The 22642-nt window shown below is 49.4% G+C and overlaps 1 protein-coding gene across 3 annotated transcripts in view; it reads right to left on the reverse strand.

Annotated features, from left to right (window-relative positions):
• Positions 1 to 1153: 1153 nt before the first annotated feature.
• The window catches only part of CLASRP (CLK4 associating serine/arginine rich protein), a 28412-nt gene continuing 6923 nt past the window's right edge, over positions 1154 to 22642 (reverse strand). For 2 of the 3 annotated variants that reach the window (XM_083515876.1, XM_083515877.1), the window contains exons 4-22: positions 22476 to 22573; positions 22228 to 22329; positions 21106 to 21185; positions 20043 to 20127; positions 19140 to 19285; positions 18254 to 18350; positions 16553 to 16631; positions 16178 to 16251; positions 15793 to 15834; positions 14412 to 14657; positions 12813 to 13070; positions 12542 to 12724; positions 10643 to 10682; positions 7058 to 7118; positions 6868 to 6926; positions 5780 to 5826; positions 5576 to 5658; positions 3548 to 3572; positions 1154 to 1333 (exon numbers count right to left, since the gene is read on the reverse strand). In XM_083515876.1, the coding sequence (XP_083372002.1) occupies positions 1291 to 1333; positions 3548 to 3572; positions 5576 to 5658; positions 5780 to 5826; positions 6868 to 6926; positions 7058 to 7118; positions 10643 to 10682; positions 12542 to 12724; positions 12813 to 13070; positions 14412 to 14657; positions 15793 to 15834; positions 16178 to 16251; positions 16553 to 16631; positions 18254 to 18350; positions 19140 to 19285; positions 20043 to 20127; positions 21106 to 21185; positions 22228 to 22329; positions 22476 to 22573 (1848 nt within the window). In that variant the 3' untranslated portion in view covers positions 1154 to 1290. Of the gene's footprint in view, positions 1334 to 3547; positions 3573 to 5575; positions 5659 to 5779; positions 5827 to 6867; positions 6927 to 7057; positions 7119 to 10638; positions 10683 to 12541; positions 12725 to 12812; positions 13071 to 14411; positions 14658 to 15792; positions 15835 to 16177; positions 16252 to 16552; positions 16632 to 18253; positions 18351 to 19139; positions 19286 to 20042; positions 20128 to 21105; positions 21186 to 22227; positions 22330 to 22475; positions 22574 to 22642 lie in introns of all 3 variants that reach the window. The other variant, XR_014528952.1, reaches the window with a different exon arrangement.

A 22642-nucleotide genomic window follows, 5' to 3' on the forward strand; every position in this document is an offset into this window, starting at 1 on the left:
CTAAACAAATGGCAGGACCCTGGAGGGATGGCAGTTGACTGCAGATGTTTGGTGCTGGGTCTCCCGTGTTCTTTGGCATTTACCTGAAACTAGCGGTGCAGTGGAAATTCTCAGCTGCTTCGGCTCAGAGGAAAGTGAATTAAGGGGCCCTTGTTTTTTAAAAAATGCATTGCAGCTCAGTTCAGGCTCACGCACAGGCCTGACTTTTTTGTGTTTATCCTTTTGAGTATATCATAAACCATCATGAAATATCCATTTAGCCTACTGACCGCTGAGGACTCCAGCCACGGTGCTTTAATTCACACTGAGTTGCACACACAGAGAACAGGATGCTGCCCTAGATAGGCGTTTGATTTGATCCAGCAAGGCTGTTTTGTCCAGAGAAGGGACCCCCTGGGTCATTTGTGCCTGCCCTTGGACTTATGTGACTATATTTCACTCTAGCACCCTGACTAGGACTGGGCGATATAACATCCAAAACTGGCGTGAAGTCAATTTTGTGATACCAGTTTCATAATTTCTGACCTGTCAACGTATCTCGAATCATGATTGTGTATGTGTGTGCTCTGCCAAAATCACAATGCCTCTCTAGATTATTGCAGCCCATTAACTCTGCCAGCTCAGCTCTCCCCTGCCTCCTGCAGGGGAAGTGAATGACAAGAGCAGGCGCCAGCAAAAATCACAATGCGGGAAAAACTGTGAAGCCAGCCAGTGCCTTGACATAGCTCCATCCTTCTTTCAGATACCATGATATATCACTATACCACAATGTTTAGCTGGTGATATATCACAGTGTTGAAAACCATGTCTCACCCAGCCCTAGTCCTGACTCTAAGCATTGGTGGTGGGGAAACCCCAAAAGTAGCAGGCTTGATTACTACATAGTAGTTGCTCTGATTGGTGCCTGTGCATTTTGCTTCACAACTTTTGAGCTGAGTGGCTTATTCCCAGGCTGGCTCTGGACGCAAGCGGAAGCCCTTGGACTTCCCATCCTCACTCCTTGCTGCTCATGATCTCTACAGGGCTTATTATACACAGCTTGGGGATGAAAGGAAGCGCACGTCCTTAGATACTCCTATCAAAGTCTTTCCGAAAGAGAGCAAGACGGTTCTGTGCAGCTGAAGGTGCTCATCAAGAGATGACCGCTTCTGGCTTTATTTATTTATGTATTTATTTAGACAGCATAGAAACAAAAACCAGCAATGTACAGCGTTATTACAGGATTACATGAGGCCTGGTGAACCAGCTGGGCGGGAGGCGGGCAGCGTGGAACTGAACCAGGAACAGATTCTAGTGGCGGTAATGAGGGCTCCGAGATCGGGACCGTGAATGCCTGTAGGAGGCAGAAAAACAGGTCACATTAGAACTCAGAAACCTATATACCGTATTTTTCACTCCATAAGACCAGTGGCGTAGCGTGGGTTGTCAGCACCCGGGGCAAGGCAAGTAATTTGCACCCCCTAACCCGTGGATTTGCGCCCCCTAACCCCCAGATGTTGCGCCCGGTGCGGCCGGCCCCCCCTGCACCCCCCACGCTACGCCACTGCATAAGACACACCTAGTTTTTAGAGGGGGAATGCAAAAAAAAAAATACTCTTTAAAGGGAGCTCTGAGCAGAGCCTGTATGCATCCCAGGCTCTGCTCAGCGCTCCCTTTCACGAGCCGCGTGGAGCGTGTGTGTGGCTCTTGGAGGCTTTTCCCTGAGGAGGGAGAAGGGACTGACGGGCTGCCCTTCTCCCTCCTTGGGGAAAAGCCCCCAAGAGCTGCACACACACTCCACACGGCTCTTTAAAGGGAGCGCCGAGCAGAGCCTCCCACCTGCATTCGCTCCATGAGATGCACGCACATTTCCCCTTACTTTTTAGGAAGGAAAAAGTGTGTCTTATGGAGCGAAAAATACAGTAGTAAGAGTCCCACGAAGTCACAATTCCCGTCGGTGGTAGATGATCGCTCTGTTAAGCACTAGCCAGGCCAACACGATGTAGCAGATAAGAACACTGAACTTGGTATAGGGAAGTGGTCAAGCACTTTTAATTGCCGAGCCACAAAGCCCACAGTGGCTGGCCTTCCTTGGGAAAGTCTTCCTCTGTGTCAGCTGCATTTTATTGGGTTTTTGTAGAAGTAAAAAAATCAGGCGGCCTAATACTGCAATGCACCAAGCTGCTTGGAAGCAGGGCAAAGTACATCCCACTATCCATGTACTTAACCATGTTACTTGTACAAAGAGACTTCAAGGGCACTTAATGACAACTCATAAGTTCAGAACTAGTCACTTGGGTCTTAATAAAGATAATGGCTTCCTGTCCCCTGACAGATGTGGACACAATCATCCCAGAGATGCCGAAATAAGTTATCACCTCTCTGCCACTTGCAGAGGCTTCTCATGCCTACTGTTTCCCTAGTTATTAATATTTAGGCAGAATTTATAAACATTGCTGTTCACCCAGACGCTTGTTGACTGAAATATATTATTCTTGGCAACTCTGAAAATTATTTAGCTGGGAAAATATTCTGCCTTTTTTAAAAAAAAATCCTTTGCATTGTTTTTGCTGTTTTGTTGTTTACTACCCCAGGCTCCTTTGAGAGGAAGGGCTGGAGAAACAGCTAAAGACTTTTTTAGGTTTCCTGCTTGGCAGGGGGTTGGACTCGATGGCCCTTGTGGTCTCTTCCAATTCAATGATTCTATGACAATACAGAACATGCATCTGAAAGCTTGGACCAAATGACCACAAACTCTTTCTTTTTGCATCTCACTGCGATTCAGCTCCTGCCTTGCATTTTTCTTCTTTAAAATTATTCACACACGTGGGTGTGTATGTGTGCGCAAACGCGAGCAGGCACAACTATACATATATAGTTCTGTGGACCACCCTGAGACTTCCTGGTATGGGGCGGTATATAAATTCAATAAACAATAATAAATAAATAATATACAGTGGTACCTCTAGATAGGAACGGGATCCATTCCGGAGCCCCGTTCGCATCTAGAGGTAAACGTAACTAGCGACGGCACGTCTGCACGCGTCACTCTTCGCCGCTTCTGCGCATGCGCGTGACGTCATTTTGAGCGTCTGCACATGCGCAAGCGGTGAAACCTGGAAGTAACGCGCTCCGTTACTTCCAGGTTGCCAAGGAGCGCAACTCGAACGCGCTCGACTCGAAGCATACTTGACCCGAGGTATGACTGTATACACACACACACACCCTGCCAACTTGAGATTTCATTTCCTGCACCGAACAAAGTAGGCTTGTGCCCATGAACATAGGGAGCATATTGCTCATGCCTTAGCAAATCTAAGAAGACTTGAAGGTGCCAAAGGACCCTTTGCAAACTGTTAAAGTGGCTGGAGAACATCTGCAGCCTGAAAGGGATCAGGCTGACCTCAAGTTCAAACTATTTAAATGTTTCAGGCAGCTCAGAGGAGGAAATGCAGGTTCTGAAAGGCGCCTGTATCTCTCCACCTCTGCTCCGTCTTATCAGCTCAGTGAGAGGCCTGCGTCTATCTCCCTTTCGCCACTAGAGTCGATAAGCAAAAGCAAAATTTACCTCCTCGAAGAGCTGTAGTCTCGACCTGCAAGACAAACGGGAAAGTCAAGAACCTCCAAATTACATTTCCGGAACTCTCCGCATTTGCCCATTTCGGCTAAACCTGTTAATCTCTTAGCAAGGGCAGTGGAGGAAGGAAAGGATGTGAACCTGTAAGAAGCCATTAAGAAGCAGAAAAATCACGGAGACCCTCTGGTGCCCCTGAGGTTCGGTCAGCCTTTACAAGGGACAAAGCCTCTTGTTGTAGGACAGTCCCTGCTCTATGGAACTCCCTGCAAACAGAGGTTTGGCAAACCGTCTGGCAGGAATATTTGCTTCCTTTCAGGGTCCCAAAGCCTGCAGAAAAGTGAGTCGGGGATGAATCGGCTACGGGGGACCACCTAATTCTCTTGCTAACAATCACACCTAAATCTTTACAAGGGTGGAATTCATGTTCTAATCCAATGATATGGAGGAGTCTCATATGACCAGAGATTATGCCACTGTGCATTGGGTGAGGTAGAATCCACAGAGCACATTTTACTGAGCTGTCCCAGCTACAACGATTTAAGACAGTATCTTATAACTCCATACTTACCCCAGCTCAGTTCCCGACAAAGAGGAAAGCAGACAGCATATCTGCTAAATAAGTCTTCTGGGAAAACAACTTTGTCAGTGGCTAAATTTCTTCTCCTGGCACTCAAGTGTCGGAAACGTATAACTGAATGCTTTGACGTGGGTTATCTGTGAGAGGTCTAGTACTGTGGCCCTACCTATTTATGTACCCCTATGATGTTATAGTTTATAATTATTGTGTTTTATTTCTGACTATCGGTCGAATAAAGGATATTGATTGATTGATCCAATGTTACCGCACTCCCACCACCCCAGTGTCAGAGCAGAGGTTGGATGGCCCATCTGTCGTGGATGCTTTAGTTGAGATGCCTGCATTGCAGGGGGCTGGACTAGATGACCCTAACTACAATTCCATGATAGTTGTGTGTGTGTTTTTCAGTAAGAGTCAATCTGCAAACAGTGAAGTACAGTGGTACCTTGGTTCTTAAATTTATCCGTTCTGGAAGTCCGTTCCAAAACCAAGGTGCACTTTCCCATAGAAAGTAATGCAAAATGGATTAATCCGTTCCAAACTTTTAAGAACAACCCCCTAAAACTGCAATCTAGCATGAATTTTACTATCTAACGAGACCATTGGTCCATAAAATGAAAGCCATAAACAATGCATTGCAGTCACACAATCCATCAATCAGTAGCTGAACTGGGTTCCATATAAAAAGGTAAAGGGACCCCTGACCATCAGGTCCAGTGGTGACCGACTCTGGGGGCGGTGCTCATCTTGCTTTATTCGCCGAGGGAGCTGGCGTACAGCTTCCGGGTCATGTGGCCAGCAGGACTAAGCCACTTATGGCGAACCAGAACAGCACACGGAAACGCCGTTTACCTTCCCGCCGGAGTGGTACCTATTTATCTACTTGAACTTTGACGTGCTTTCGAACAGCAAGGTTGGCAGGAGCTGGGACCGAGCAATGGGAGCTCACCCCGTTGCGGGGATTCGAACCGCCGACCTTCTGATCAGCAAGTCCTAGGCTCTGTGGTTTAACCCACAGCGCCACCTGCATCCCCTAGGGTTCTATATAGTCACACACACAAAAAGAACCGCAAAAACGCAAAATAAATAGCAAAAACAGACAGACCTTAGCATAACACTCAAAACAGAAGCGTAACACTCAAAACGGAGCATGTTCGGGTTCTAAAAAACATTTGCAAACCAGAACACTTACTTCCAGGTCTGCAGTGTTTGGGTTCCAAGTTGTTTGAATACCAAGGCGTTTGAGAACCAAGGTACCACTGTACTCATGAGGCATGAATGTTTTGGCCAAGACCTCTCTACTTGTCTGGGTGAAGTTCTTTTATCTCTGTAGGGACCTCACTGTCAAAGTAGGACTCCCAAAATAATGATCTTTTCTCCAGTGCTTCACAACAGCCCCATTGCCACTGCGCTCTTCCTCCCACCAGCCCCAGGGCACTCACTGTAACGTGGGGAAGGAGACCGACTCTGCCGGCTGTACTGCCGCTCCCACTCCTCTCGTTCCTTCTCCCGGCGCTCGCGCTCCCTGCCAAGAAAAAATGCTGCCGATTTAGCAGGCAGGCAACCAAGCCACTCCCTCTCCCCCCCCCCCACGCTCCCCCACTGCTCCATGCCGGGAGGGACAAGGAAACCCCAAAAGACATTACTTCATCCGGATCTTCCTAGCCATGGCACGCAACTCATCTTCCCGCTCCTGGAAGAGATGAGATAGCACATGCCAGTCAGCCGAACGGTGAACACCACGCAAGGCAGACAAGCCAAGGGCGACCTTGGCAAACGGTACGCTCTGCAGCGAGAAAATGGTAATTCTGCAAGTGGAATAAAATTCTGCATCCTTGAAAGCCATGGTTTGCTTTGACTCGCTATGGATCGTTTGAACATCCAAACGCCCAGCCCGGTAGACTCTCGTAGCAACGGACCACAACGTGAAGCCATGCTTTTTTCTGTTGGCTTGCTTTTAAGTATGGTTTGGCACTATGTCTGAACCTCAGCAGTCTGGTGTAACCATGGTTTGTTTGGCCAACTTGCCAAGTTACAAAGGTGCAAGGCAAGAGCTGTTAGAAAATAAGTGAAACCAAAGAAATAAGCTGTGGCTTGCTTGCTCATCTGTGAGACAACTCGTAGTTTTTGTTGAAGAAACCATGGTTAGAAGAAACCAGGGCACAGCACTGTATATGAACCCTGCCTTTAGTGTTGCAAGCTTGTCTTAGAATCATGGAGTTGAAAGGGACCATGAGGGTCATCTAACCCAAGCCCTTGCAATACAGGAAACCTTTTGCCCAACGTAGGACTCGAAGACACAACCTTGAAATTAAGAGTCTCATGCTCTACTGACTGAGCTGGCAAGGCTTATTAGACAACAATGGGAAACTGAGCCTTTCATGTCATCGGCCTGGTCCTGTGGAACACACTGCCAATAGAGGTTCAGCAAGGGTTTCAACATTTAAATGCCTGCTGAAAACTTTTCTAATCCATCAGGTTTCTGCAGACAATTAAAAACGCCTCCTTCCATAATACCCAACTGCCTTCTGACTTGTAAATTTTATACGGTTTTATGCACAATTGTTGCAAACTGCTCTGAGATTTCTTCTCATGAACAGCGGTAAATAAATATTTTTAGGAACTGACAACAGCATCCCAGTTAGCATTTGTCCATTCCAGCTCCATTTTAAGTTTATTCCACTTGCAGAACAGGGCTTTTCAGACCGCAGAATTCAGTGCGCCTGCCAGTTACCTGTCTTTCGTGTTCCTGTTGCATCATCTTCTCCTGGGCGGCCTTTTTATCTGCTTTGACTGAAGAGGCAGAGTGGGGAATATGAGCGCGTGGAACCAAACAGGTCAAAAGAAGGAGATGGCTCCCCTGGGTCGCCCGCCCGCCCGCCCGCCCACCACCCCAGCCAGCATCCTCCAGCCCAGATGCTTACACTGCCGGTTAAGCGCCTTCTGCATACGCAGCTTCAGCTTCTCCTGTGGGGTCAGCTTTGGCTACAAGCGGAAGGCAAACAGAAAGGTGTTAAGAGGTTGCCCCCGCCTTGGCCTGAACTCACAGTCAAACGAGTCTGGGAGAAGGCATACATGGGGAGAAAAGGGCCTTGGGGGAGGGACCCTATATAATGTATTTCCGCAGTGTCACACAACATCTGGAGGGAGGAAAAGAGAGACCTCAAGACAGCCAGAGTCCGACTTTCAAGCAAGGAAGAGTAGGTTGAGCTCCAGGGGACTCACCAGCAGCACACCCTGCTCAAGGGAGGCCATCTCCCCAGGATATATAGGAGGAGAGCCAACTGAGGCCTATGGGCTCCTTTGCCTGTAACGATCAGGAGCCAGGCGCTTTCAACTGAAGGGGATTAATTTCTTTAAAGGAGGAGCGTTTCAGTTGCGGAAAAAGGAAGCTGGAGCCTGTGGGAAGGGAAAACAGTCCCTGGCAATCTAGACTGGGCCATTCCCAAGGAGGTGGCGGTAGGGAAGGTGCAAGGAATCAACTTAACACACATTGACAGGGTACTGAAATCCACTCCAATCCCTACAAGGTTGTTAAGCAGACAGTCATGGCGACTGGGCATCCAAGTCAATGGATAATGTTTGCTGGTACTCAATGGCCTTGAAAAGGGCAGGCCGGAGAGCTGAAAATTGCATCTCCAGTAAAAATGTTATGGCCAATAACTTTCAAAGGGTTCTTTGCAAAGGTGGGCTTCCACCTGCTTCTCCTCCACTCCTTCCTGTGGCTGGGATAATCCTCAAGAGAACACGGGGGTTCCCAACATCCTCTGTGCAAGCTGCTTGTGGTGCTTCTGTGGTCACTGGTATGAATTACCCCACCCCAACTGTAAGCCCTGAGAACCCCCACCTTTCCATCTAAAAAGAAGAAGAAAAGCCAAGGTTCTAGCACTCGTGATTGCTAAAACACTAGACACAAGCAAACAAGCCCCACCCCACCCAACTCTTCATTAAGTGTCTGAAGTTTAGCCTTTCAGAACCTGAAACCTCTTGGTGACTCTCGACCAAATGTGTTAATTGTCTTCGCCGGGAAAATACTGTTGGGAGAAAATCTCATTGGGAGATGGGACAGTTCTGCCTCAGGGTTCAAATGCACACAAGCAAGTCGCAGCTGGGTACTGCAGTCAATGAGCAAGGATCCCCACTGTGGTTCAGCCAGTCCTCTGCTGTCACCCATGATGGGTTGGCTCTCAGGATGAGGTTCCCATACATTTGCACTGTTTGGAGAACGTGGACTATGGGGCCATCACCTGCACCCCCACGTGCCAGGATAAGCAGCCCTTCACTGGACTCCCACCCCCCACATTTCTACTTTCCATGCCAAAGTAGGGACATTTGTGCCCACCTGTGAGCATCAATTCCAACCGCTACCACTACTTCTCAAAGACATGCCCAGACATAAAGAAAACTAGCCCAAGGGCACTCCCTGAGCAAGCCCAGTTTAAAACAAAGAGAACTTGAACTAGAAGAGTTAAATAAGCTGCGAAAAGACAAGAAAGCCACATTTGCCTTGGGAGACCTGGCTTTACACTTTGAGAGATGGGGAAAGAAACAGTAGATTTGTTAAACTATGCCCTAAAATCGAGAGGTTTCGCTTCCTTCCTTGAGCTTCTGAAGAGCTGCAAGCATCGTTCAGGTCTACAAGTAGTTTCTTCCCCTACAAATTCCAACAAGGAAATCGGCTAGCAAGTAGCGTCCTTTGCTTTAGGCTCCAGCCCAAGCAAGATCGAATTTCACAGACAACCCCCACCTCCCCAATGGCTCAGCTGCCTGCTTGCATAAGCAATCTCTCTGGAAGGTGAACCTGTGGCTTTCCGCATTGATTTTTTAAAGCTCTATACCAACTTTTCATGCCTTAAGAGTTGAAAGCAAACAACGTTTGAGAAGGGGTGGCTGTGCTCTGCCACAGACACCAAAAGCAGGCAGGAGTCATTTCTAGGAGATTTGAAGCACAATCCTTGAGGGAGCAAGCGGACACCGTAACTGAGATAACAAACGTAGTGCTGTTGAAAACTCTCTTCAGTTGTGCAGGGGCTTGAGCTAGGGCTAAAAACCTCCTGCGCACATAAACGCCACCATCCATACCTCAAATCTGTCTTGCTGACACCATACCCCATTGTTTAAATGCTCAGGGAATTCCATGAGATGTCAGAAATGCTCGCGCTGGGGCCATTCACAGCTCCCAGCGGCTCTCTCTGGGACTGAATGCCCACTCAGATATTTATATCGAGAGCGGGGGATACTGTCTACGTGCTTCTCTTAACCCAGATCAAAAAGAAGCCCTTGGTTGTGCCAGAAGTTGCCAACACTTTCAGGTCACTCCTTGGATACTGAACCAAGGATCAGGAGGCATTACTCCAAGATAGTCCACTGAAAGCCACCCAAGACTCAAGACAAATCAAACATCTGGAGGGCACCCTGTTGGCAATCCCTAACATCAGCTTTAAGGCCTGGCTTGGGGGGAAACGCTTTTGGATGACGTTGTGTGGGGAAAGGGCATGTGACAGCTGTTGCTTTTTCAACTTTTTCCTCTATTTTTCAATATTTTATTGCTGCTTTGGCTATTATTTCTCCTAAATGGTTTCTGAAACTTTTGTTGTTTTAATGCACTGTTAGCTACCTTAAGCCCACTGAGGAAAGGCAGGGTATGAGGAATTTAATAAATGGAGGAGGAGGAGTAAATCTACCCATAGTTCTAAACAGCCCCAACCACCAGGAGCAGGGATGCATCGAGACTGGTCCAAGACACAACTCCACCCGGCTTTCCCCTGACAGATGCTTTCCCAACGGGCTCATGGTTGGGTAGGAAGACAGCTCAGCAGCACTGCCATGTTTCTTTATATGCACACTGGTTTCCCATGCGGTGGGGTGGGAACAGGCAGGGAATTTCAGGGGAAACGGAGCCATAAAACATGGAAGGAAAAGGCTTCCAGGAGAAGCGACATCTGGTTTTGGTCCCAACAAGAGGAAACTACCAGAAGCCAGGGCTGCATGGCAGGATCAGTGCAAAAGCGTCAACAAGAGAGAGACCAAAAAATCCAAGTTAACAGGTAAACCCATGCATTCATAAAACACACACACACAAACACACACACACACACACAGAGAGAGAGAGAGAGAGAGAGAGAGAGAGACTCCCCCAAAGAGACAACCCCTGGTATTAGATTCTAGACCAGGTCAGGAAACCCCTCTCCAAAGCAGCTATCCACCCACCCCCTTTGGCTATACCAAAAAGTTAAACCCCAACATTAACACAAACTTCCCTGGAGACCCAACCCCCTCAACACTAGCCTGACAAGGTCCAAATTTAATAGACGGCTTCCTGGTTTGGTAGCACCCTAAGGAGGTGCTCAAGAGCTACATTTCTGACCATGTCTGAAGCAGTCAAGTGTGGCCATCCAAACTCTAAAAAAACGACAACACTTCCCCCCCCCCCCCGCATCTCTATTGTTTCCCTGCGTCTTTTTCTGCAGTGATGGAAATTAAGAGGTGAGGTTTAAATTCTTACTGACTTTGGCAGCTCCTGTCTCTTTACCACCGGCAGTTTCAGCCCTGGAGAAAAGGGAGGGAGAGAAGATAAACAGGTTATATTTGTTACAGCAGAAGAAAAAATACGGGTGCCCACTCTGGGACAGGAAGGGGTAGGAACGTCAAGTCAGTACAGTGGTGCCCCGCAAGACGAACGCCTCGCAAGATGGAAAACCCGCTAGATGAAAGGGTTTTTCGTTTTGGAGGCGCTTCACAAAACGAATTTCCCTATGGGCTTCCTTCGCAAGACGAAAGCCCATAGGGAAATCTCCGGGACAGCGGGGAAGCGCAGCGCGTCTTCCCCACTGTCCTTGGACCTCCTCCGAAGCCTGGCGGTGGGGCGGAGAGACCTCCTCCTGCCGCCAGCCTTCGGAAGGCGCCTCCGAAGGCTGGCGGTGGGGCGGAGAGACCTTCTCCCTGCGCCAGCCTTCGGATGGCTGTCCTGAAGACTTGCAGTGGGAGGAGGGTTTTCCTTCCCACCGCCAACATTCAGAATGCTGTTCTGAATGTTGGCGGTGGGGAGGGAAAACCCTCCTCCCACTGCAAGCCCCGGGAACAGAGGAGAAGCGCTGCGCCCCTTCCCCTCTGTTCCCGTACCTGTCCTGAAGGCTTGCGGTGGGGAGAAAAGCCCTTCTCCGCACCGCCTGCCTGGCAAGCGGTTTCCATAGGAACACATTAATTGATTTTCAATGCATTCCTATGGGGAACCGTGCTTCGCAAGACGAAAAACTCGCAAGAAGAAAAAACTTGCGGAACGAATTAATTTCGTCTTGCGAGGCAGCACTGTACAGACAAAAAGATGCTCAAGTGTACCTGCTGCTAAAGGAGCACCTTTTGCTGCAGAGGCTGCTACTTCTATTCCCAGATTTTATTAGCCACTGTGGACCCCTGAGCAGAAGAAACCTCCTTGGCTGCAAGAGTTGCAGGAAGGAGGCATACAAGGTACCATCCAACCGTCTTAGGGACCCCACTCTGGATTTGGGTAGGGTTTACTCCTTAGCCTTTCCTTCTCCCGAAAATAGCCCACAAGGCAGCACAGGTTTCAGATCAGAATCTTCCTTCTCCTAGAAGGGTTCCTTTTCCAGGTTGATATACTATTGTGTTTGATACTGCAGTGACTGCAATGTTTGTTGCTTGCCAAAGCTATTGCAATTCTTTTGCGAGCCACCCTGAGCTCAACACAGTTGTTGTACGAAAAAGCAGGCTACAAGCATTAAATTGAAATAATAATAATAATAACTTTTTTATTTATACCCCACCCTCCCCGGCCAGGACCGGGCTCAGGGCGGCTAACACCAATAAAATTACAATAAAAAGTAATAAAAAAGAAAGAACAGTTAATTAAAACACGGGTTGAAATAATGGTTAAAATACAATTTAAAATGCAGCCTCATTTTAGTAGCAGCCCATAAATCAAAACCATAAGGGGAGGGGAACGTAAGGGTCAGACTGAGTCCAAACCAAAGGCCAGGCGGAAAAGCTCTGTCTTGCAGGCCCTGCGGAAAGATGTCAAGTCCCGCAGGGCCCTGGTCTCTTGTGACAGAGTGTTCCACCAAGTTGGGGCCAGTACTGAAAAGACCCTGGTTGAGACCAATCTAACCTCCTTGCAGCTCGGGACCTCCAAAGTGTTGTTATTTGCGGACTGGAAGCTCCTCCGTGGGGCATACCGGGAGAGGCGGTCCTGTAGGTACGAGGGTCCTAGGCCGCATAGGGCTTTAAAGATCAAAACCAGCACCTTAAACCATAGCTGTCAACTTTCCCCTTTTCTTCGAGGAATCCTATTTGGAATAAGGGAATTTCCCTTTAAAAAAGGGAAACGTTGACAGCTATGCCTTAAACCGGACCCTGTACTCCAATCAAAGCAGCGTGCGCCCCTTGCTCACTTTTTCAGTTTCTCCCCTACAGCCGGGGAAGCCGCAGGCCTCAGCAGTTTCTCTCTGGCTGGAGACGCTGACCGGCTGCGGCTCCGTGACTCGCTGTCGCTGCGGCTGCTGCGGCTGCTGCTCCAGTGCCTCCCTCCCCTGCCGCTGCTCCACCGGTAGCGTTCTCCAGACCGTGAATGGCTTCTAGGGATGAGAGAAGAAGCAGGTTGTTGGGAATCGATTTCTCTCTCTCTTCCCCCCCCAAAAAAAATCAGGAGCTCCTCCGACTCACCTGGACCTGCGGCGGGAGCCATATCGCCAGCCCCGCTCGGGTGAGCGAGATCTGGAGTGGCGCCGGCCATCCCGTGAGCCTCCCGCCGAATAGCGCCTCGTTCTGCTTCGGGACCGGGAGTACCTGTGGCTGCGCGAGCGGCCGTAGCGGCTAGCTCTGTGATAACCGCCGGCCCGGTGAGACCGCGAGCTGGAGCGCGAGCTTGAAGACGAGGACGTGGACGACGTGGAGGAGGAAGAGGAGGAGGTGGAGCGTCGCCTGTAAAGAGGAGAGTCACGGCGCTGGATATTCACACGGCGCAGGCAGATCGGCAGGTGCGGGGAAAGTTGAGGGGAGCGGGGAAGACGAGAAGGTGCAGGAGGACACCCCGGGAGACCAAGACCCAGCCCTGCCGACGGGTCCGCAAGTAGAGACAGAAGCTTCCCAATTAGCAACTACAGTGCCGGAGCTCAAAACATTCACATCTTCAACTTCCTCTCTTTGCTCCGCAGCAAGCAGGGCACACCAGAGGAGCAGGAAGGGTTTGGGAGACCCTGTGGGATGCTGGGTTACTGCCAGATCTCACTGTAAACTCGCTGCAGCTCGCCATCCCTTCCATTCCTGATCATGCCAACTTTTAGCTCTCCACGAATGGAAAAAAGCTTTCATTGGAAAAGTTCTGCGTGGAAACAGATTCGGAGGGAGAGACTGGAGGTGGGGGGCATTGACTAAACTGTACGGATTCTTGCAGCCTCCCAAATCTTTGAGCAGTGAAAGACTGAACGAATGCTTCCAATATGCAATTGTGGTTTTGCCGGTTACGTCCCCAAGCTAGCAGTTAGTGATTTCACTGTTCTAATACCAAATCTATGGTCTAGTTCTCATATTGAGGTGGTTGACCTGGGATATACCACTTCAGACTTAAAAAAAAAAATCCCTTCCCGTGGGAAACTGGCGTGGCAGGGAGAAAGGTGGCCTAGATCCTTTCTCCCCAACCTTTAAAACCATTTCCACACCTGCAATCTTATGGGACACAGCCTACAAGTTAACCACCTCATCCTTTTGCAGTATTCAATTTTGCCTGTGTACAAAATTTTATGTTTCAACTTGCAGTAAACCAGCAACCCAGGGCTCTGGGATGCCCCAACCAAAAAGTACAACAGGGCCCATTTTAACTCAAGGCAGCCACACAGGGTCTCTGACCTTCCTGCTTCCTTCAGTGAAACAACAGCAGCTACTGCTGTTCTCGTTGGAGAGATACAAGATGAGCCAGAAAGAAAAACCCCAGCCCCATGTTCTCCCCCTGGTACAAACCACGGCTGACCCCGCCCACCTTAGCATCCCTTGGACCAACCACCCTTAGGTTTCCCAGCATTCCACAGGAAGAAGGGAATCTCTACTTCCCCTCATTTCCCAGGGAGACTCTGCAACGAACAGTCTGGCTTTGTGGGGATTGGCCCACAGGAAAGGCCAGAGGGAATGCAAAGTTCCCAAAAGTTGGTGGTCAAGGTTCTGAGCAGTCGGGGAGGATGGGAAAGAAAATAAGAAGTCAACCTTTGACCCTGGAATGGTCTCTGCTTTAAGGTTTGGGAAAGCGAGGCAGGTACGAAAGTTACCGACCGGGAGGAGGCGCTATGACCTGCCGCAGCGCTGCCCTGCTGCACTTGGCTGGAGCGTGCCTTGCCGAGGGAGGCGGGCTTCCTGGGAGCTCCTGCGGTTTGAGCGGCGGCGGCGGCAGCAGCAGCGGCGGCGGCTGCCTCTTCGTCACTTCCCCCGAAGCTGGTGATGAAGGTGATCTTCTCCTCGTGACCCGGGGAAGGCGAGCGAGAGCGGGAACGGGACTCGGAAGTGGATTCCGAGGGCGATCTGACAGATCAAGGCAGATAATCAACTGAAGGTTACAAGCAGCAGAACAGAGCAGCTGGGCGTTCCACTTGCTCTTTACCAGACACCCCACAAGATTTAGGGATGCAAAACTCAGGTGTTCAGGAGCGTTGAGCATCCCTGATCTGCACTAAGCCATCTGGGTGATGCAGTCTTGCTTGTGGACGTATCTTGTCTGAACAGACCAAAACCCACCTAGCTCAGTGTCCTTTTGAGAGAGGCCCAGCAACCAGCAGGTATTACTAAGTGGACTACCAGCTACTTTCTCCCAAGCCCCTGGAAGGCAGCCCAAGCTGGGCTCAGTGCAGCGCTAGCAAACTCTGTGGTGCAATGAAGCTTAGGAAACAGCTGGGGAGCAAAACCACCTTGGACAAAACACAAAGCCATCAGCGTGGAGTTTCCCCCCGCAAGGCAACTCAGAGTTATTTGCCTCACACTGGGCCCCAACTCTCTCTAAACAAAGCGAAACACACACAGAGATAGCATGTGTTCTGCAAGTATAGTCATATCTCATGTTGCGTCCGTTTCAGGCTATGTGTTTTCGTGTTGCGTCCCACGGCAACCTGGAAGTACCGGTATGCGTTAATTCCAGGTTTCACTGCTCCCGCATGCGCAGCGGCGCTAAATCACACCGTGCGCATGCACAGACGCAGCGCTTTGGCTTGTGTCAGTTCCATGTTACAGACAGGCCTCCAGAACGGATCCCGTCCGTAACACGAGGTTCCACTGTACAGATGTTTTGTTGAATGCGAATGAAAACTTCCCCTTCAACCCAAGGATTACGGAGGAACATGAGCTGGCAGCAGAATATCCAGCCTAAATTCCATGCCATCTGCTGCAACTGTGCTCAGTCCATGTCTTGCTGGCCTTTATATCCCAATGTTCCACGTTATGCTCTATACAATGTTCCACTTCCAGCCTTTTACAGCAGCAAGGGTGCCTCGAACTATGCAAGCACCACATTTTGGCTGTCTGGTTGACAGGGAACAGCCCATGTTTGCTTGTTTTAGAAACCCCACCAGAGAAACCGTGCGCCCATTGGGTGCAGGTATATGATACTCCAAGAGTACAGACACCCACCAGCACATCTGGGGGGGGGGCAGCTGCATCCACTCACCGTTTGTAAGGATCATAGGTGGGACTGTCCCTCCGAGCATAACTGCAACGATAGGGGATTAAATGAGGACAAAACCGGCACCGGTTCTAGAATCACAGAAGCATCACGGGAGACTTGCAAAGGCCCAACCTCTCAGCAAATGCTTCAGCCCAACTCAAGAAGCACAGCCTATTTTTGCCCCAGCCGTACCCCAGCATCCTCTCCTCCCTGCAGAAGCTGTCATACAGGCTGCCCTTGTTGCATGGCCCTCACCCAGGGCCCTGAGCTGCCGTGGGGGACAAAGGGAAAAGCATTCCCAGGTGCTCCCCCTCAACTCTTGTGGAGAGACAGAAATGCCTAGGCTCGACGGCAGCTGAATTGAGCCCCCGTCTTCAACAAGGCTTACCTCGGAGGACTGATTTTCCTTCCTTTCAAACGCTTCTCTCGGAATTCCCTCCTCTGTCTCCGAGAGCGGCGGCCCTGGAAAGAGGGATAGTCACGAGAGAGTCCACCACGCCAAGAGGGAGGCCCAGAAAATGCTCCCATTTTCTGTTTTTCCTGGAATAAATTGGGTTTTTTGGGGGGTATCCCACCCACACCCCAAGCATGCTTCCATGAGGAATTGATGCTAAAGTTTTCCCCGCTGTTTAACCAAGAGGAACCTCTTGGTCCAGTCAGTCGTAAATAGAGGGAATCACAGATGATCCCTTGGGGTAGCAAGACGGGGTAGGCAAGATGGAGAGGGCTTCTTAGAACTGCCCAGGTCCCCAACTTTCCATACCGAGTACATGGCTTTCTCCTCCTCCAAGGCTTTGGCATGTTTGATGGCTTCTGCTTCCTCCTTGTCCTTCCGCAACATCCTTTCAGAAACAAGGGGAGGAAGGGGCAGGTGGGAGAAAGACAGGGATGCTTAGATTTGTGGGGGGGACACAGGCCTTCTAGTGTCCCGCAGCAGCTATTCTAACTGGAACCAACACATTCAGGGCTCCCCACTCCAAAAAATCACCCTCAATTTGGTACAAGGTCTCATGTCTAACTCAAAAGGCAGGCAAGAGCCTAGTGGCAAGCTTAGGCCTAGTAATAATTCAGCCATTACTGCTAAAACCAGGCTCTCCTCCCCCATTCCCTCCCCCCAACCAAGGGGGAAAGGGCTGCTGTTCCCCTAAGCACAGACGTCTAGTACCTGTCCCCCTCAACTGGCCCTGTGATAACCTCAATGACATTATAGACAGCAGAATAACTCCCGACTGCAAGGGAAAGACGCTACTGCCAGTATCATGTGGCTTACAGCTGACAATCCAAAGCTTTCTAACATGGATCTACACGTTTTATGCATGTGGTGTCAGAAAGAGGGGGGCAAGTTCTGAATTACGAGGTGTTTGCTTGCTTGGTTTCTGCAGCACAGCATTTTTACCCCATGAAATGAGCCCTACAGGGTCACATCTTAGGCTCAGCTAAGTCAGCCTTCCCCAATCCAGATGTTTTAATATTACAACATGGCTGGCTGGGTCTGGTGGAAGGTGTAGCCCAAAACACATGGCGGGCACCAGGTTGAAGTCCAGCAGCAGCAGCAGCCAGTCAAAGAGAAGGCAACAGCCTCTCTTAAGGGTGGAGACTCTTTCAAGCAAAACCTAGACCACTTGAAAAGGTGACAGCCCTCCTCCCCTGGCTTGTTCCCCAGCAACTGGTATTCAGAGGGAGACTGTCTCTAAATATGAAGGTTTCATTTAACTATTGTGGGCAACAGCCACTCACAGACCTCTCCTTAAGAAATCTGCCTAATCCCTTTTGGCAAGCAGCAGCCAGTGTGGTAGTTCTGAACCACCACTCCCATTGGATAGGCTGGCTAGAGCGGACGAGAGCTATAATCTGCAGCACTGGCTATCCAAGTCAGTAGCTATTCAGCACGGCCAGTAGGCGCACATTCTGCAGGTTACTTATGCCTTCACAGAAGAAGAAATTCCTCTCCCCTGCCCTGACCAAACTGCCAGAGCTCCTTGGCTGACCCCAAAGGACATGGTGATGGTGAGCTTACATATCCACTCTTTAAACCTTTCATAATTTTATAAGCTTCTGTCTTGGGGAAGGTGGTCTACCCCTTCAATTATGTTGGGTGCCCTTTTCAGCACCTTTTCTCAGCTCCATGACATTACCCAGCTGCCTTGCAAATAAACCCATGAAGTCACTGGCCTGCAAAGAGTTTTACCAGTCTCCTGTAGAGAAGAGACAGAGAGCTCCAGACCTTCCTAAATCAACCTGCTGCATTTCCATGCTGGCCACAGAGGAAGGATGCAATACTCTACCCCTCCTGCAGGCAACTCCTTGTCACCCACGGTGCTTAAAAATAAGAGGCTGGGTACCATGCGAGGTCCCGGGTAACCTAGGTGATGCATCCGCCACTGCACAAGCCCAACGCCATGGAAACGCCTGGCTGATGATGCAGAGGAGAAGCTCAGGAGCCCCGACAGCACAGGCATCTTACCGGACAAAGTCTCCCTCCGCCATCCCATAGGTGGTTGCCTGCTTGTTCAGGTCAGCCACTTGCTCCTGGTTCAGCTCATCTACATCGACTTCAACATCTGCAAGCAACACAAGGGAGCCAGTTGGCAGCTGCACACTGAGGACCTCCATTTAACTAGGGATAATGTTCTCTGTGAGATTTCTCTTCTACTGATTTGTCCCATCCCTATGGAAACACACCTGGTGCCTTCATTATCAGTTTTCAGGCACCAGGCTAAGAACTTTTTCTTCCCTTAGGTCTATGGCAACTAAACTGACCACATCTTTTAGAGGGGTGGGTACAACTTGTCCCCTTTATGTTATCAGATGAGCATTTTAGATATTTTGCACTGTGGGTTTTAAACTGCATTAAATTTTACCCATTTGCATTTTTACCTTGTTAAAGTCACCCTGAGCCTCTTTTTTTTGTGCATGAAGCGACTAACGAACGTAATACCATTTTAGTTACTTTAAAGCTATCCAAGCCAATGCCATACGGCGATTCTGCATCGTCAAATCTACCTGCCAACTCGGAAGCAAACCCTACTGAGTTCAATGGAACCCAGGTGAGTATGCGTAGGACTGCATCCTCAGTGGCAGGAGAACTCTGGGAGAAGTGGCTGAGGGTGGTGTGGCTGTGGGGGGAAATGCATGCGGCAGCAGATAGCTCTTGGGAAAGAATACAGGTCCCCATCTCCCACAGACCACCACCTACTGCACATGGATTAGGGGTGGAAGCATACATCATGTTCAGCACATCGTAAGGCAGGAAGCAGACTGGGGATACTGGGAGAGGACAATGGAGCACCGTCAGACCCCCGACATTCTAAAAGCCCAATCCCAAACGCCAGAAGGCCTTGGAGACATACCAATATCAGGGATAACTTCATCCTCATCCGTGTTGCTGTCTTCTTCCGAGTCTTCCTCCTCTGTTCTCTTCTCAGACGGGTTCTCAAGCTCCGCCACCGTGCTGTCCTCGTACGTGTAGCCGATGGATGCTTTCTTCTCTGCTAACCTAGTTGGTCAGACCCCTCCCATTAAGTACATGCTGGATGGAGTATGCAGCACAGACACCTGCGCTGGGATTCTAAAGCTTCCCCCGTCATCAAGCCATACCCCTCTTTGCAACCTTTCAAAGACGCAAAAGTAGGAGGGGGAAAGGAATACCTGGGCCTGCTAAATATAAAAATATACATTCGCGTTGCCACTGAAATTCAAAAAGAATGTGAGGATTTCTTCTCGGAAGGAGCTGCTTCATAAGGTTTTTGAGTAAAACAAAAGCCCTAGTTGTATTCCAAAGCAGGAAGGGGAGGCCTCAGGCCCAGGGGTGAAATGTGGCCCTTCATGTGTCTTATCTGGCCCTTGGCTCTCTCCTCAGGCTACAACCCTCACTGGCCTGCTTTGCCCTTCAACTGTTTTTCCAGGATTGATTGTGTCCTTGAACTCTGCTCATGCCTCTTGTCCTAATGGAGGGCAGAGAGAGAGGTGTGAGTAGGTGTGCCCCCAAACTAGCCTATGGTGCAAAGGTAAATTCTACATTTGTTGCTCCACCCACTTTTCCCCTGACCCCACCCAACACTAGCATGTGTCCTCTGCATGGAGGAGAATGTGGCCCTTGAGTTGAAAAGCTTCCTCACCCCTGTTCCATACACATTCAACCTGTCCTCAATCCTCTGGGTAGGAGAAAGGAACCAGCTCAAACATACAAAAGGCTCCGGATCATGAGCTCTGCCTCCATGACTGAACTCAGTCGAGCTTCCCAATACACTCACTTCTTCTTTTCATCCTCGTTGGGCTTCTGGAGTCCCCCGTACAGCTCATCAATGTAGATCTGATACAGACACTGCTCCTCTGAGACTGGGGGAGAGACAGAGGAGGAGATGGAGGTGAAGCAGACCAGAAATTCCACAGGTCTAGCGCAAGGAAGACTGCCTGAGAGGGCAGAACAACTCTCTGTTCCTCCATCCCCATCTGCTGACTCCCCCTCCCCTCCAATCCTGACACGCCTAGGAAGGGGAATGGGCAGCTGAAGAGATCCGTTTCAGGCAGCATGTAGCCAAAAGACAAGCAGGTGTGTTTGCGGAGAGGAACTGCCACCAGCCTCCCCAAACTGGTCAAGCAATGCTTCTCCGCAGCCTGCCTCCAGAACTCCAATGTTCTCTTCCCCTGTCACTCAAGGAAGAAACCACACCCCTAGGGGGAGACACAAGATGGTATCAGCAGGAGCTGGGAAGCAAAGAGTGACAACAGTGGTCCTTCCACTCTCAGCGTGCACCAAGCAAGAATTTGTTCCTATCTGCAAACACACCTATGCTTGCATCTCTCTCAGGCAAGCTGGTTTGAGTGTCTTCACAAATTTGCCGTACACAAGAGAGGCAGTTTATGGGGGGTTTGCTTCAGCTGGCTGGTCCCCCATCCCTGAATTGGACCGAGTACCGAAGAGTTTTTGGCATCTAGAGTTATTGCCTCCACCGGCTGAAGAGGCCACTCCTCCCAGCATTTGCAGGAGGCAGTACTGTCTTATCTTGTCATTGAGGGGATGAGAGAGAAAGGCAGCAATATCCTGATCACGGGGACTCCAAACTATGTCATGGGTCTGACATACTGCAGCCCTCCCTCAATCTCGCCCATTTAAGGGATATAAGAGAAGGTAATCAGATCAGTTGTGCTTCCTGGTTACTAACCTACAAAATAATCTGGGGTGTAACTTATCAGCCTTCTTGGCAAACAGTAGCAGCAACTGCCACCTGAGCCAGAACGTTAAGGACAGAAGCTCTACTCTTTCCTGACATCTGCCCTATAACAGAAGTAGAAAGAAAGTCAAAGGGAACTTACTGCCAGCGAAGTCGTTCTGCACCAAACCTCTATACCTTTCGTAGTTGCATTTCCTCTCATCAGACTCCTGTTCTGGGGTACTGGAGAAGGAAGAGAAGAGGCTTAGGAAGAGGGATTAGAATGCTAAATATTATGACGACAATTTGTGGGGAGGGAACAAATCTGAGTTATGGTGCCTAACCCATTGCTGAAAGCTGGTTGCTCGATGTGCATTTAGAATTTAACATAATCTTTGTCCCTTTTTTTTTAAATGACACCTTTCTAGCCCACAGATCGAAGCTGTTTCCTTTTGCATGTGAAGTATATGGTCTACCACTGAGCAAGGGCCCTCACCCCCACATTCAAAGAAGTCACAGGGGACCCCTTTAGCATCACAGGATTAATCGCATGGTTCTTTGGACCCTAGCTTACAAAGCCAACTGTTAAAAGGATGGAAAAATGCTCCATGAAGGCATAAGCAAAAACATACAGGTCTGCATGTAACCATTCATTTGCTTAGCTGTTTCTAAGGGAAATCTCTGCACACATTTTTTGCATCACTTAGATATGAAGACAACCAGGGCATTTTACTTTAATAATGAAACCTCAATCCTTTCAACCATTTAAAAAAACAAACAAACAAGGTTAAAAACTAGTAGTTAGAGAATACCCATTAGCCTGCATAATTTTATGTTCATTTGCATAATACGGGAGCACAATTTTGGAGAAGACTCGCAGGCATTTCAAGTGCCAAATGGGTCCTTTCATAGCAAAATACCAGCCCACCCTCCTCTTCAGAAGTAGTACAGCAATGATCTGGCAGAGGAAATCCTCAAATCTCTCTTGGATAGCAACAAGGCTCTGTTGCCTCAAACTGTGCAGTATATATTAATAGCCCAACTGTGCAAAGATTCTGGACAATCCTGGCCTTAACCTACCCGACATAAGAGATCCCACTATTTCGTTTAACGCTTGCTTGCCCCTTCCGGATGATAAAGTCAGGCGTCAAGCCTAATTATCCCAGCTCCTCTTTTCTTTGTTTTCAGCTTCCAATTAACCATTTCATTGTGCAAACAAAGCAAGGGACCCGGAGCAAGGGACAATGCATCTCAGAATAATAAAAAAAGCAAATGAACGCCTTACATTGGGTTTAGCAGCGGAGGAGTATACATGGGAATGTAGTCCAGGTGGGCTCGAACATCAAAGCGATCAATCATGTTGTTAGTATCCCCCTGCCATGGCATCCTGCAAGGGGCAAGATGTCAAGGGAAGGGGGTTAGAAGTCCTTCCCAAATACCCTCGGGGAGGAATCGCATGACAAGGGCAGCCTCCCCACTCGTTTCCAGTAGACAAACTTCCACATTGCCAGCACAGAGCTGAAAGCTACTCACATATTCACAGGGCTTTCAGCTGCAAGAGCCACAGCAGAATCTAAGTGGACTTTGCATGCACGGCCGTGGACCTGGAGGAACTGGGCGGGATCCTTTTTCTGGAAGAGAAGCACAACACAACAAGCGGTCATATTCCTGAGCAGACCGCAGCTTCATCTTGGCACAGT

Source organism: Podarcis liolepis, assembly GCF_965112155.1.
Source record: "Podarcis liolepis genome assembly, chromosome: 7".
NCBI classification, from domain to species: Eukaryota; Metazoa; Chordata; class Lepidosauria; order Squamata; family Lacertidae; genus Podarcis; species Podarcis liolepis.